General features: G+C 48.5%; 1 protein-coding gene across 7 annotated transcripts; it reads left to right on the forward strand.

Moving 5' to 3' along the window:
• Positions 1-1,025: 1,025 nt before the first annotated feature.
• Positions 1,026-2,945, forward strand: LOC133157486 (uncharacterized). 7 transcript variants are annotated; one of them, XR_009715019.1, is made up of 5 exons: positions 1,026-1,063; positions 1,209-1,286; positions 1,414-1,762; positions 1,812-2,502; positions 2,619-2,945. XR_009715019.1 is itself a non-coding variant. In XM_061284054.1 (2 exons), exons 1-2 carry the CDS (start codon positions 1,772-1,774, stop codon positions 2,737-2,739), a joined length of 852 nt encoding a protein of 283 aa, XP_061140038.1. In that variant the 5' UTR covers positions 1,770-1,771; the 3' UTR covers positions 2,740-2,945. The 7 variants fall into 7 exon arrangements, 1 of the variants encoding a protein (XP_061140038.1); XR_009715020.1 differs by having other exon boundaries at positions 1,027-1,063; positions 1,385-1,762; XR_009715016.1 differs by having other exon boundaries at positions 1,027-1,063; positions 1,209-1,762.
• The last annotated feature ends 12,465 nt before the right edge of the window (positions 2,946-15,410 follow it).

The following is a 15,410-nucleotide window of genomic DNA, read 5'->3' on the forward strand; positions in this document are numbered from 1 at the left end:
CCTGCAGATGTGCAAAAAGCAGATGAAGAACAGTCCTTGGCAGACTATATGATAAGGACGCTCAAACTGAAAAATGTGTCAAATGCAAATTTACTGCCGCTTGATCTTTCCTCCTCACAGGTCAACAACCCCATCAATCCAGGAGACTGGGTCTACATCAAGGTTGTTAAAAGAAATAACTGGGTCAGCCCATGGTGGGAGGGACCATTCCAAGTTTTGCTGACTACCCCCACCGTAGTGAAGGTCGCTGAACGGCCCAGCTGGATTCACCTCAGCCACTGCAAGTTGCAGAGAGTGCTGGACCCCTAATTCAGAGTGTTGGGGAAGGCTGACTTCAAAGGGGTCCCATCGTTTAGGGTGGGACATCTCAATGTTGGTGAAGAAAACAACCATCCCCACTCCGCTAGGCGAGGGGATGTCCCGGTGTCTCTGTCATCCTAGTAGCAACGAGGTTCCACATGCCTGTGATTGATCCCAATGTAACTGTTGGAGGACGACAGATGCCACAAGTGGCCTAAACAAAAAGGCTACCTGGAATGGACTACACGTGTTTCATCCAAGAAAACAAGACCCACGAATGCATTAACGACAACTCTTCTCCAGGAGGAAACTGGATGGGAGCTTTGGACATCACCGCTGTGTGCCAGGATGGGAGAGCCATTTCAAGGCGTAAGGTCTCTCCTACCAACATGGCTGCACCATCGGACGGAACATACTTCATACAGAATGGCTGGTGGCTTTGTGGTCACAAGGTTTACCCGATGCTGCCAGCCAACTGGACAGGAGTGTGTGCACCAGTGTGGGTGACAGACCACACCTACAGGATACGACATCGTCAGCTGGCGTCAGCACACAACTCTTCTGGACGTCAACGCAGGGCGGTTGCAACCTTTGACCCTCATGGCCCTGTCTGGGGTGCGAATGTTCCAGACGACCATAAAGTATGGTCCGTTGGAGACAAAGTTGTTCATGCGCTTTTTCCCTGGGTCAGAGTTGGAAAACATTCACTCTTCATCGAGACACTGAACTATTGATCATGATGGCGCCGCGGATGGCAGCCACGGTGAGTCGCTCTCTGTTTATTTGTCTTATTTTGTGTGTTTTCTGTGTCCTCTGCTGCCCATCCCGGATCACTTTTACCAGAGAAGCTCTGTTAAACATCGGACAGACTTCTTCTGGTACTTTCTCTCCTGTTCTCTCCGATTCAGACTGTTTGTCGGAGATTCTAGCCGGAGCGGCGGTGCTGTACAAGCTAGCGTACAAGCTAGCGCGACGACGGCGGCGCGGTAAGCGAGCCGGCGCACTCGTAAGGCTGAGGCAGAAAGGGTTCCGTTCTGCCCTACCGTCAATTCATCTGGCGAATGTCCGCTCCCTGGCGAACAAGATGGATGAACTGCTGCTCCTCACTTCAAGGAACACGGACTTCAGCGGATCCGCCGCGCTGTGCTTTGTGGAAACGTGGCTTAGCGAACGAACCCCCCACCACGCCGTGGAGCTAGCCGGGTTCAAGCTAATGCGAGCAGATCGCAGCGCGGAGCTCTCCGGAAAATCAAAGGGAGGTGGTGTCTGTTTCTACATTAATGAACGTTGGTGTACTGAAGTCACGGTGTTGAAAGAGTTTTGCAGCCCTCTCCTAGAAACACTTTTCATAAACTGCCGGCTGTTCTATTCACCACGGGAGTTCTCCTCGATTGTCATGGCGGCTGTTTACATTCCACCACACGCACGTCCGAGTGAAGCCACGCAGATGCTGGCTGACCAGGTAACAGACATGGAGAAACTTCTACCAAACTCACTAATCATTGTTCTAGGTGATCTTAACAGGGCGAACCTCGCACACGAACTCCCCAGATACAGACAGCACGTAACGTGTCCCACCAGAGGGGCACAGACTCTGGACCACTGCTACACCGTGATCAAGGATGCATACCACTCTGCGGCTCGTGCAGCTTTAGGACTATCGGACCACTGTCTAATTCATCTGATCCCGGCCTACAGGCAGAAACTAAAAACTTCTAAGCCTGTGGTGAGGACTGTGAGGAAGTGGACAGTGGAGTCAAGGCAGGACCTCCAAGCCTGCTTTGACTGCACCGATTGGGGAGCTTTCGAAGCTGCAACTTCAGACTTGCATGAACTCACTGACACTGTCACATCATACATCAGTTTTTGTGAGGATCTGTGTGTGCAGACTAAGACCTTCTGCACGTACAACAACGACAAACCTTGGTTTACACCGAACCTCAGGAGGCTGCGCAAAGTCAAGGAGGAGGCCTACAGGAGTGGCGACCGCGAGCTGTTCAGGCAGACCAGAAACACGCTGAACCAAGAGGTCAGGAAAGCCAGGAGGTGTTACGGGGAGAACCTGAAGAGACACCTCTCTGCCAATCCTGATCCCTCAACGGTGTGGAAAGGTCTGCAGAGCATCACGGGCTACAAGAAACGAACCACCCGTCCTGTAGAGAGCCCAAGACTTGCTAACCAGCTAAACAAGTTCTACTGCAGGTCTGATCGGTCCTCCCACACGGGACCTCCTGCAACACAATCTACATACTCACCTCTCCCCACAACTGCTCTGTCCACACCTCTATCATCGTTGTCACCCACTCACTCTCTTGCAGAGGCCGCGCCCGCACTCCAGGTCCGCGAGGAGGAAGTGCGCCAGATGTTCCGGAGACAAAAGACCAGGAAGGCACCGGGCCCAGACGGCGTGTCACCTTCCTGCTTGAAAGTCTGCGCTGAGCAGCTGGCGCCCACCTTTGCACGGATCTTCAACCGTTCTCTGGAGCTGGGTGAGGTGCCCTCGTGCTTCAAGAGCTCCACCATCGTTCCAGTAGCCAAGAAGCCCGCCATCACAGGTCTGAATGACTATAGACCCGTCGCACTGACATCTGTGGTCATGAAATCGTTCGAGAGGCTAGTGCTGAACCACCTGAAGGAGGTCTCAGGCCCCCTGCTTGACCCCCTCCAGTTTGCCTACCGGGCAAACAGGTCAGTGGATGATGCGGTCAACATGGGACTGCACTACATCCTGCACCACCTGGACACCCCAGGAACGTACGCCAGGATCCTGTTCGTGGACTTCAGCTCGGCGTTCAACACCATCGCCCCTGACATCCTCCAACAGAAGCTCATCCAGCTTGCGGTGCCTGCCTCCACCTGTCAGTGGATCACCAGCTTCCTGACCAACAGGAGACAGCGTGTGAGGCTGGGGGGCATCACATCTGACACCCGGACCACCAACACTGGAGCCCCTCAGGGGTGCGTCCTCTCCCCACTGCTCTTCTCCCTCTACACCAATGATTTCTCCTCAGGTGACTCTCGTGTGAAGCTCCTGAAGTATGCAGACGACACCACTCTCATCGGACTGATCCAGGACGGTGATGAGACTGCGTACAGACAGGAGGTGGAGCGGCTGGTCCACTGGTGCAGTCAAAACCATCTGGAGCTGAACCCGCTCAAGACCGTGGAGATGACAGTGGATTTCAGGCGAGACCCTTCACCACTTTTACCCCTCACTATCCGCAGTAATACTATTCTTTCCACAGACACCTTCAAGTTCCTGGGAACCACAATCTCTCGGGACCTGAAATGGACCGGCCACATAGACTCTGTCCGGAAGAAGGCCCAGCAGAGGCTGTACTTCCTGAGACAGCTCAAGAAGTTCAACCTGCCGCGAGAGCTTCTGAAGACCTTCTACACTGCCATCATCCAGTCTGTCCTCTGCACCTCCATCACTGTCTGGTTTGGATCGGCCTCCAAACAAGACAAGCACAGACTACAACGGACAATCAGAACTGCAGAAAAGATCATTGGAATCAACCTCCCATCTATCCAAGACTTGTACCTGTCCAGGACCAGGAATCGGGCAAGGAACATCTCTACAGACCCTTCTCACCCGGGTTGCAGTCTGTTTGAACTACTCCCCTCCGGACGGCGTTATAGAGCTCGGTACGCCAAAACCAGCAGACACAGAGACAGCTTCTTCCCCCAGGCTGTTGCTCTGATGAACTCACACCACTCATAGAGTCTCAGAGACATTACTGTGCAATAACATCCTGCTCCTCACACCTTCTTGAATTTGTCTACACTGTTTTTGCCATTATTCACATGTCCTGAATGTTGTTAGTCACCTAAATGTTGAACAGAGGGTGTGTTTCTACCGAAGTCAAATTCCTTGTTTGGCACGCTCAAACATGGCGAATAAAAAACTCTTGAATCTTGAATCTTGAATTGTTTTCAATCGTTTCCGAATCTCTCACTACAAGTCAACGATGGACAAAATAGAGAGATTCAGGCTACTAGGCTGATGGTCTTGCAAAACAGGATGGTTCTGGACTTGTTAACGGCAGCACAAGGCGGTGTGTGCCACATCATTGGGACTTCCTGTTGCACATACATTCCGGGAAAAAATGACACACACATCTACGACGCCATGGCTTCACTGAAGAACTTACAGCAGGTCATGTCGAATGACAAAGTTCCACAACAGTGGGGTTTCTTTTCATGGCTATTCTCTCGCAACTGGTAGCAACTGCTGTTGAAAATTGTGTCTCCTGTGCTGGTTGTGCTGGTGTTGTTGTGCTTGTTTACGACCTGTGTTATCCCATGTTTGAAGCCTGCTGTGACGAGGGTTGTCTCTTCTACCGTAGCGCAAGTACATATACAACTTCTTGGTCGTGACGGATGTGATAACCATAATGAAACGCGGATTTTAAAGGCGCTGTTATACTGTGCGTGTTTTACAGAAACTTGATGATTTGACCATCGAAAATGCTTCGCAAGAGATGGATACAATGATGTACTGTTTCTGTGTTTTTCTTTTTCTTTTTTATTGGTAGCTTTCTGGTCGCCTAAGGCAGAGGGACCGTGTGAGACTTTTCCTACATATTAACATCGGCCACCAGGTTTTTAGATCACACAATAAGTTTGAACTGGAGTATTGAGGAAAATCCTCGTCTTCACTTGAGATTGTTGCTATCATTGTTTGTTGTTTTTGTCATGTTTCACCCTACACTAGGGGTGTCCAAAGTTTTTGCAAGGAGGGCCATATTTAGTAACATGAAGGGGCCCGACGGCCAATATTTTTTGTCGCTTCACTTCCGGGGGGTCGGCGGCGCTAGTGGGACGGCAAACGCTGTGCGTTCCCTTCTCTTCCGGGGGGGGGGGGGTGTTGCTAGTGAGACGTCCAACGCTGCGCGTTCCCTTCTCTTCCGGGGGGTGGGGGGGCTGCTAATCGGACGTCAAGCGCAGCGCGTTCGCTTCTCTCCCGGGGGGGCGGGGGGCTGGGGTCTAGTGGGAGGTCAAATCGAACGCTGCGCGTTCGCTTCTCTTCCGGGGGGTGGGGGGGGGGCGGTCTAATCAGACGTCAAGCGCTTTGTGTGGCGGGCTCCATCTAGTGTGGAAACTGAGAAGTGCTCAGGCTGTTGTGAGGACCACATTCAATTATGTTTTCAGAATTTGCTGCGGGCCAATACAAACTGGACCGCGGGCCGCTGTTTGCCCGCGGGCCATAGTTTGGACACCCCTACCCTACACGTTCCCCAACCTGTCCGCTGTCGTCTCTGTTTTTAATTGATCTTTTTTATTAGTGTTTTTATTATTTTTACTATTCTTCTTTATATTTTCTTGTTTGTGTTTGTGGATTGGGTTGACATAATCACGTGATAAAACACAAGGGATATGTCAGGGTTTTCCAAACTATCTTGATCGTATGATTATGTTGGAATGTATGTAACCAGTAATAAATAACCTAGCTTGTCCCATCCTACGCAATGTCGTAAAACATCCCCTGCTATATTTTGACTAGAGGTCAAGGGCTTTCTCTCCATCCAGTCCACTCTCACCCCCACCCTGTTTCTCTTCATAAAAATGCTCTCAGACGTCATTCGATCAAAGTTAAAGTCAAAGTCAGCTTTATTGTCAATCTCTCCACATGTCACAACACTCAAAGAGACCGAAATTACGTTTTCTCTATCCCACGGTGTCGAGACATATAACACGATAGACATACAAGTACGCGACACAATATAAAAACAAGAAGGCAAAAATTCAACAATAAATAGTAAGAGTGATGAATAAATAATAAATAAACAGATAACACAATAAATAAGAGGAGCAAAACGGAGCCAGCAAGCATAGCGCAAAAGTAAAAATATCATAAACAAGAAGGCACAAACAATAAATAATAAGAGTAATAATAAATAATAAATAAACAGATAACACAACAAATAAGAGCCAGTGTGCAAACAGACAGTACAGACAGTAAAAGTACAGGACGCTACGCAGAACGGGGGAGCGAGTTCAGGATCCTAACAGCCTGGAGTATGAAGCTGTTTGAGAGTCTGGTGGTGCGGGAGCGCAGGCTTCTGTACCTCCTCCCAGAGGGCAGAAGCTCGAACAAAGAGTGAGCGGGGTGACTCACATCACTCACAATCGTGGTCACCTTGCGGGTGAGATGGGAGGTATAAATGTCCTTCAGGGAGGGGAGCGAAGCACCAGCAATCTTACCAGCCGTGTTCACTATGCGCTGCAGGGCTTTCAAGTTGTAGTCAGTGCAGCCGCCACCCCAAACAGCAATACAGCTGGAGAGGACGCCCTCAATGGTGCCGCGGTAAAATGCAGTCATGACGGCCGGAGGAGCGCTCGCTCGCCTGAGTTTCCGCAGGAAGTACAGGCGGCGCTGGGCTTTCTTTGCCAGTGATGCGGTGTTGGTGGACCAGGAGAGATCCTCACTGATGTGCACCCCCAGGAACTTGGCGCTGCTCACTCTCTCCACCACAGCACCGTCGATGATCAGCGGCAGGTGTTGGGTGTGACCCTTCCGGAAGTCCACAACAATCTCCTTGGTCTTGTCGACGTTCAGCAGGAGGTTGTTGTCCCTGCACCACGTGGTCAGAAGGTCAACCTCCAGCCTGTATTGAGACTCGTCTTCCTTGGTGATGAGACCCACCAGAGTCGTGTCGTCAGCAAACTTCACTAAACGGTTTTCGCTGTAGGTTGCAGTGCAGTCATGCGTCAGGAGGGTGAAGAGCAGCGGACTGAGCACGCAGCCTTGGGGGGCCCCCGTGCTCAGCGTGATGCTGGCGGAGATTTTGTCGCCAACACGTACTACCTGTGACCTCTGACAGAGGAAGTCCAGTAGCCAGTTGCAGAGGTAGGTACTGAGGCCCAGCGCGTCAAGTTTGCTGATGAGGCGTTGTGGCACAATGGTGTTGAAGGCAGAACTGAAGTCCACAAACAGCAACCTCACATACGAGTCCCTTCTCTCCAGGTGGGTGAGGGCCGAGTGGAGGGCAGAGCAGATGGCATCCTCAGAGGACCGTTTGGCTCGGTACGCAAACTGGAAGGGGTCAATGGTGGGGGGGAGAACGGATCGGATGTGCTCCATGACAAGCCGCTCAAAGCACTTCATGATGATGGTCGTAAGTGCCACGTGGCGGTAGTCATTGAAGCAGGACGGAGCGGGTTTCTTCGGCACAGGTACGATGGTGGCAGCTTTGAAACACGACGGGACGATGGCCTGCTGCAGCGAAGTGTTAAAGATGTCTGCGAAGACATCCGTCATCTCACCAGTCCTTCAGTCCTTCAGCGCTCGACCGGGGATGTTGTCAGGGCCCGCCGCCTTACGGATGTTGATAGCGGCAAGCGCCCTCCTCACGCTGTCGGCGGAGAGGCAGAGGGGCAGCTCGTGTGAAGGGGGAGTGGCCTTCAGCGGCCAAGTGCTGTTCTGAGCGTCGAAGCGAGCAAAGAAGCGGTTGAGGTCATTGAGCAGACGGACGTCGCCTTCACAGCTCTGCGGCGCGGGCTTGTAATCCGTGATGGTCTGAATGCCCTGCCAAAGGCTCCGTGCGTCCCTGCTGTCCTTGAAGTAGGCGGTAATTTTGCACGAGAACGCCCTCTTTGCTTCTTTGATGCCCCGGGACAGGTTGGCCCTCGCAGTCCTCAAGCCAGCCTCATCCCCCGCTCTAAAGGCTTTGTCCCTGGCCCTCAGCAGCCTGAAGACAGCCCCTGTCAGCCATGGCTTCCGGTTAGCCCGAGCGACGATGGATTTTGAGAGAGTCACATCCTCAATGCACTTCCTGATGTAGGAGGAAACAGAGTCAGTATACTCCTCAATGTCTGTCCGATCGTCGCAAGTGGCAGCCCTCCTAAACATGTCCCAGTCAGTAGAGCCAAAGCAATCACGCAGTGCATCAGAGGCACCCTCAGGCCACACCCGTACCTGCTTGCGAACCGGCCTGGACGCTCTCACCATTTGTCTGTATGCGGGCAAAAGCATAACAGTGATATGGTCAGAAAGTCCAAGATGGGGGAGGGGGGCGGCTTTGAAAGCTCCTTTATGCGAAGAGTAGACCCGGTCCAGGAAGCTGTCGCCACGCGTAGGAAAATTAACATGCTGGTGAAGCCTCGGAAAAACAGACTTCAGGTTAGCATGATTAAAATCCCCAGCGAAGATGGTCAAACCGTCAGGGTGCGCTGTCTCTTGTTCACTGACAGCCTGGTACAGTTCACTAAGAGCCGCGATCCTGTCGCCTTCGATGTTGGAAGGCGGGATGTAAACCGCGACTAGCAGAATCGCGGTAAATTCCCTTGGCAGGTAAAAAGGACGGCACTTAATGATCACAAACTCCGCCAGTGGCGAGCAGTGCTTGCATACCACTACAGAGTCCCGGCACCATTCGTCACGGATGTAGACGCATATTCCACCTCCACGAGATTTACCCCCTTTCACAATGGCCCGGTCCGCCCGATAGCACGCTAGCCGCTCCAGATGTACGGCAGAGTCCGGAATGTTGACAGTCAACCAAGTCTCAGTGAACACGAGCACACAGCAGTCCCGCAGTCATTGCTGTACGCACAGTGACGAATGGACTCTCCGCCTGGAGGTGCCCAGAAAATTACTTAATAGTCTCCCATGTGGTTCTTGCAAAAGAGTGAGCACCACTCTAACAAATGTGACAACAGCCATGCCTAACGAGCAAAAGGACAAGGTGTGTCCTTTCATCAAAAAAGATGTGGCCAAAGAGTCTGTCAGAAGGGACATTTAAAAACACATGCAAGAACACACACAGGTGAGAAACGTTTTTCCTGCTCAGTTTGTGGCCAAAGATTGTTAGGGTTGACAAATTACAGTGGAGCCTCGGTTTTCAAACGTCCCAGTTCTCGAACAAATCAGTACTCGAACAAAAAATTCGAGATTTTTTTGCTTCGGATGTCGGACAAAATTCGGTTGTTGAACCTCGCGAGATGAGCCGAGAGGACCCGCATGCCAACTGACTCCGTTCGTTATTACATTCTCGTTATTCTGAGGATTGCATCAATTCTAATCATGCCTCCAAAGTAAGCAAGTGGGAGCAGTAAAGCCATCCTAAAACACAAAGACGCTCCTAAAGCAATGCGACAGTGAGCGCCCGGCGCGCTGCGGTTGCCAGATCGGACCAAATTAAGCTCCCTGCGCACTGAGGTCCACTTAAATTTTGGAAAGTCCATTAGGACTTCAAAAATATTTTCTAAATTTTAGCGACGGCTCTGTCGCAATAATGCGACCAGCACGGTGCAGTTGCGTGTTCGGCGCTGCGCTGCAGTTACGTGATCGGACAAAAATGCGCAAATGAAAAAAAATGGTTAAAAAAGGCAGGTTTTTTTGCTTGGAATAGATAATTTTTTTTTCTATTATTTGTAAAGGGAAAACATTATTTGGAATTCGAACGATTCACTTCTGGAACAGCCTTCTTGAACGGATTGTGGTCGAAAACCGAGGCTCCACTGTTCTTGATCGTATGATTATGTTGGAATGTAGACTATATTGATTAACCAGTTGCTGAGGGGAACAAACTCCCCCTCCTGCCCTGTTTTCGCTCAATAAATATGTCCTTATATGTTCAGAGTTTCTGAATAGATATTTGAAAGAGTAATATGGGAAATTACTTTAAAATATATGTAGTCTCCGCTCAGCATATGTTGCCATTTAAAGAATGCCGGTTTCAAGGCTGAATTCGTGTGTCACGTGACGTGCGTTCGCGTCGCACCAGAAGTCATGTCATGCAGCCTGATAATTGGCAAAAAAAAAGTATTTCTGAGGATGCAGCCTGTGAATTGAGACACAGCGAGTGAATCTTTGTTTGGAAGACTAGTTCTCTTGCTAGCAATGAGGCTTTAACACCTACCGCTAATCAAAAATTCAAACACACTACAACCAAGCAGGGTTAGCAGATGTAGCTGTCTGTCAGACTCTAGTGGGAATTTAACTCACACCCTCTGAGTTACAATTCTAATGCTCTTATTAATGAGCTACGCGGTCTTGCTTGGCAAAACTGTGTCAACCTTTTAGAAGATTGACCAAAAGAAACGCTTGAAAATGTAGTCTAAACAGGACTGTAAGCCAGTGATTCTCATCCAGTGTGGACACATTTGTGTGCCGTCTGAAATTATAAAATTTCCCTTAAGATCCTCAAAGACAATAACAACTCATCACATAACTGCTGGTCACCAGTACCATGGACAAGATAAGTGGAATTACACCCTCAAGTCTTATATGTCCAGCTTGCGCAGTAAATGTTTAGTATTCAATCAGGCCTCAGTGAGAATTAAACTCACGACCCTTAGTTTACATGACCAGTGCTCTAACCACTGAGCTACAAGGCCTGTTCTGCTGTGGTTAATTATAAACTATAAACTATTTAACTACAATATTACAAAGTGGGAATCAGGATGTCACCACGTTTACCTCCCATGCTACGATTCTGCGACCAAGCAAGGCTAGATAGCTTAGCCAAGTTTGAGAATCAGTTAGCGTGCTCGAACCTCTGGTTGAAGCTGGTGGTTGAAGCTGGTGGTTGAAGCGCTAGTTTTTATGTACAAGTTTGAATGAGACAACAGCCAGGAACAGCCATGATTAATGAGAAACAGGAGGCCGAGCCAGAGCAACTTTGATAAAAGAGGAGGGGAAAGAGAAGGACGAAGAGGATATCTACAGTATGCCCTCAACTTTTCTTGAGTCAGAAGTTGATATTTTATACCAAACACTGGAAATGTTCTCAGTCTTGGAAAATGTTTGCTCATAAGAGGAGTTTGAAACTACACCTAAGAATACACACAGAAGGGAAACGTTTTTCCAACGATTCTCTCAGAAGAGGCACTTAACAAGTCACATGAGAACCCAGACTGGGGAGAAACGTTTTTCCTGCTCAGTTTGTGGCCAAAAATTCTTTCAGAAGGGTGACTTGCAAACACACACAAGAACCCACACCAGTGAGATATCCTTTTCCAGATCACTTTGTGGCCAAAGATTCTCTCAGAAAGTAAACTTAAAAATACATGCAAGAACACACTCAGCTGAAAAAATATTTTTCCTGCTCAGTTTGTAGCCAATCTTTCGCAGAACTGTCACCTAAAAATAATGACAAGAACACACACAGTTGAGAAACCTTTTTCCTGCCCAGTTCCTGGCCAAATATTCTCACAGAAGGGTGACTTAAAAACACACACAAATACCCCCACCCATGAGAAACCTTTTTCCTGCTCAGTTTGTGGCCAAAGATTCGGTCAGACGGGACACTTAAAAACACATGCAAGAGTACACAGGACAGGAACCGTTTTCCTGCTCAGTTTGTGGCCAAAGATTCTCTCAGAAGGTAAACTTATAAACACATGGAAGAACACACACAGGTGAAAAACATTTTTCCTGCTCAGTTTGTGGCCAAAGATTCTCAGAGAAAGGAAGCTTGAAAAGACACACAAGAACACACACTGGTGAGAACCCTTTTTCCTGCTCAGTTTGTGGCCAAAGATTCTCTCAGAAGGTAAATTTAAAAACACATGCAAGAACACACACAGTTGAAAACCCTTTTTCCTACTCAGTTTGTGGCCAAAGATTGTCAGAAAAGGGAAACTTAAAAATACGCACAAGAACCCACACTGGAGAGAAAACCCTTTTTCCTGCTCAGTTTGTGGTCAAAGATTTTCAGAGAAGGGACAGTTCAAAACACATACAAGAACACACACAGGTGAGAACCCTTTTTCCTGTTTAGTTTGTGGCCAAATATTCTCTCAGAAAGTAAACTTAAAATCAAATGCAAGAACACACTGGTGAAAAACCTGTCTCCTACTCACTTTGTGGCCAAAGATTCTCTCTGAAGAGAAACTTCAAACTCCACTAATTGTCGGACACCACGAGCGGTTACCTAATATGCAAGCCCCTTTTTTTTTTGGTTTGGCGCCACTGTGAGTGGCAGCCCCGCAGCAATGTTCTCTCTTTTCCTCTTTATTTCCTTCCTTTCTCCTTTTTCTTTCTTTCTATTTCTCCATTCGGCAATGCTGGTGCCATCTATCACAACTCGGTGTGTGCAGATTGTTTCGGATCGGATATTTTTTTCCCTGGGAGATGGGATGGCTGCACACATTGGTCGAGACCGGCGTGACTCTACGATGGCCATCCTGCTCATCCGGCTGGTGCTGACCAGATCCCTCGCCTTGGCCTCGCAGCCGCGACCCGTGTGGGAGGTCCGCTCCCTCATGCTCGTTGAAGCCAATGATCTTCGCCGTACCAGCCCCATGGTGACTATCTGCACGTCCCCGACTGGGTGCCCAGGACGCTGCTCACACGTTTGCCTGTTTTGTGATGTTTTACCGATTTACGACCACGGTCCATTGGGCGGCGTTGAACTTGACTGCCCTTACACCTGTTTATGGACCCCGTGGAGGGTATTTTGCGTGTTTTGGGGTGTTCTTTGGAATCGAAGGGGGCTGGTTGGCCGGTGTTACTTTTTTCATTTGTCTTGTTGCTTTGGTTTGATGGCTGAGATTCAAGAGTTTTTTTTTATTCAAGAGTTTTTAACACACCCTCAACATTTAGGTGACTAACAACATTCAGGACATGTGAATAATGGCAAAAACAGTGTAGACAAATTCAAAAAGGTGTGAAGAGCTGAAGAGATGTTATTGCACAGTAATGTCTCTGAGACTCTATGAGTGGTGTGAGTTCATCAGAGCAACTGTTAGGGTGGTGCTCACTCTAACTTATTTTGCAAGGACCACACTGGAGACAAGTTAGTCGTTTTAGACACCTGCAGGCGGAGAGTTCACTCGTCGCTGTGCTTACAGCGATGGTCGAATGAAGTCTGACTCAGGCCTCGTCAGGCGCTTATTTATTGAGAGAAACAGAGTGGGGTTGAAAGAGGGGGTGTGGGAACACACAGGATAGGGTGGAGACGCACCCGTGCTGATCAAAGCATAGCAGGGGACCTTTTACGACGTTCTGTAAACAAAGCAACTTTGATTGCTTCCTCTGTAGCTAGTCAATAAGTTGAAAAGATCTTAGCACTTTGGTAAACTAATTTTGTCTAGACAGGACAAACTAGTTAAATTATTACAGGTTATATTCCAACATAATCATACGATGAAGATATTCTGCAAACCCTAACATATCCCTCCTGTTTTATCATATGATTATGTCAACCTCGATCAATCAAACATAAGTAAGAAAATACAATGAAAGCAATAACTTCCAGTGAAGATGAGGTTTTTCCTCAATACTCCAGTCCAAATTGTGTGTGTAATTTAAAAAACCTGCGGCCAGATTAAATGCAGGAAAAGAGTTACACGGTCCCTCTGCCTTAGGCGACCAGAATGTTATCAATCAAGATATAAATTGCTCGTGATTGTTCAGTCGTTGGGGGCTTGGCACGCCCACTGGTGGAGGGTGAGCACGATTCTCACCCCCTTCGCAGATCTGCTCCGTCCGGGGAGAACTTGGGAATGTCTGCTGTGTGGTCGTAGTCTTCAGTGGCTCAGGGTGGACTAACTGGCCACCAAGGGGGAAGAGGATTATTCTGCCTCTGTATGAACTGGGGCGGGGACTGTCGATGGCTGGTCTGGTTCCTTGCAGGAACCCTTCACTGGGGCGCACTGGGACAGATGATACCACGATCCTCCTTTGCCGGCCAGCCGGACGGCATGTGAGATGCGCTCCACCATTTTATAGGGTCCAGTCGACGCAGGCTCCGTCCCCCTCCTTCTTGGGACCTTCAGCCAGAACGTTGGGGTGATCTGGACCTGGATCCGCCACCGAAAGGACAGCAGCACGTCCGGAAAACAGCAAAAAACAGCACCTTTTCTGCAACCTTTGCATTAGTCATTTGAGATGTTTCTTCTGCTCCTCTCATCACTGTTTTGGTTGCCCTGGTTACAGAGGCGTTGCTACACCAAAGGGAGGGAAGAATGTGTCTGTAGCAACGTTGATTAGCTAAGGAATGTAGTGTGGTGTGAACTAGCACTTCATTGTCGGCCCGTGACCCCCGCAGAGTTTGTCCATCTGTTCTTCTCCAGTTGTTGGCCGAGTCGTCCGCGAGTGAGATCAGATAACTTCAATTGCCGCTTTCCTGTGGAACAATGCAACTAGACCTTTGCTAGACTTTATCTACTTAGTACATTAACACTCAATAACAATAAGTAACTTGTCCTAAACACTAAAACAAATGTTAAGTAAATGTAAGGTAACTGGTATGCAGTTCCTTAAACAAACATTGAGTAAATATAGGATAACTTGTACGCAACTACTCCAAACTGTGTTTAACACTTAACAAAGAAAAACAGTTCTGATCAACAACAATCTATGAACCAAACCCACAGTTAACTAAAAGGAATGGAGTTTCCTTCAACCAAATAAGAACATTTTGCCTATGCAAATAAGCTCTGCTCATTGTTAGTGATAACCTCTTACAGGAACAAAAACACACAGCTAACATAAGGACAGGAAGGATACATATGGCTAACAGGGATCAAAAGACATCCCTGTCACTAAAGAGGAAGAACGTAGATAAAAAGAAAGCCATAAACTCGTAAAGACAAGGCCTACAGGTCTGGCAGGCCAAGGCTTCACTTAAATTATTCCAACATTTCCCTCCTGCTTATCACACATTTGCTAAATTTTTACATTACCAAAAACAACCACTTCTCTTGATTTTCAGTTGTCGGATCACAAGTATGCGCACAAATATTTCCACCAAAGAGGATAAATGTTGCGACATCATTATTCGGAAACACACAGATCTGGGAAAAAGTCTGTAAATTCAAGTGCAAAAATTGCATTATCATCATCGATATCATCAACATGCTGCCGTTCAGACATTAGGCATACCCGGGCCATCTCGTCGTCCATGGGCGAGATTGCTGTAGTGATAAGACGATTAAACAGAGCGCGGAGACATGGAATACAACAACATCCACACAAGGTGAGTATAGCAGTAATTGAGGACACAAGGGCTTTATACTTCCCAAAAGCAGTCATCCACTTGTTGTGCTCTTTCATCTTCGTGTTGAGAGATTGCAAGTTTGCAATCACCTTCGTCAGGCTCCCATCAGGGGCGGTGTCATTCTGGATGAAGGTGCAGCATTGTTCCCTGAACATTGCG

Source organism: Syngnathus typhle, linkage group LG7 (genome assembly GCF_033458585.1).
Source record: "Syngnathus typhle isolate RoL2023-S1 ecotype Sweden linkage group LG7, RoL_Styp_1.0, whole genome shotgun sequence".
In the NCBI taxonomy this organism is placed as follows: Eukaryota; Metazoa; Chordata; class Actinopteri; order Syngnathiformes; family Syngnathidae; genus Syngnathus; species Syngnathus typhle.

What these genes read in the sequence shown, in the direction of transcription:
- LOC133157486 (XM_061284054.1), top strand. Translation starts at nt 1,772, where the DNA reads ATGGAGAAACTTCTACCAAACTCACTAATCATTGTTCTAGGTGATCTT. An exon ending in CTAAACAAGTTCTACTGCAG is followed by an intron (nt 2,503 to 2,618) that starts GTCTGATCGGTC and finishes ACTCTCTTGCAG; the next exon opens with AGGCCGCGCCCGCACTCCAG.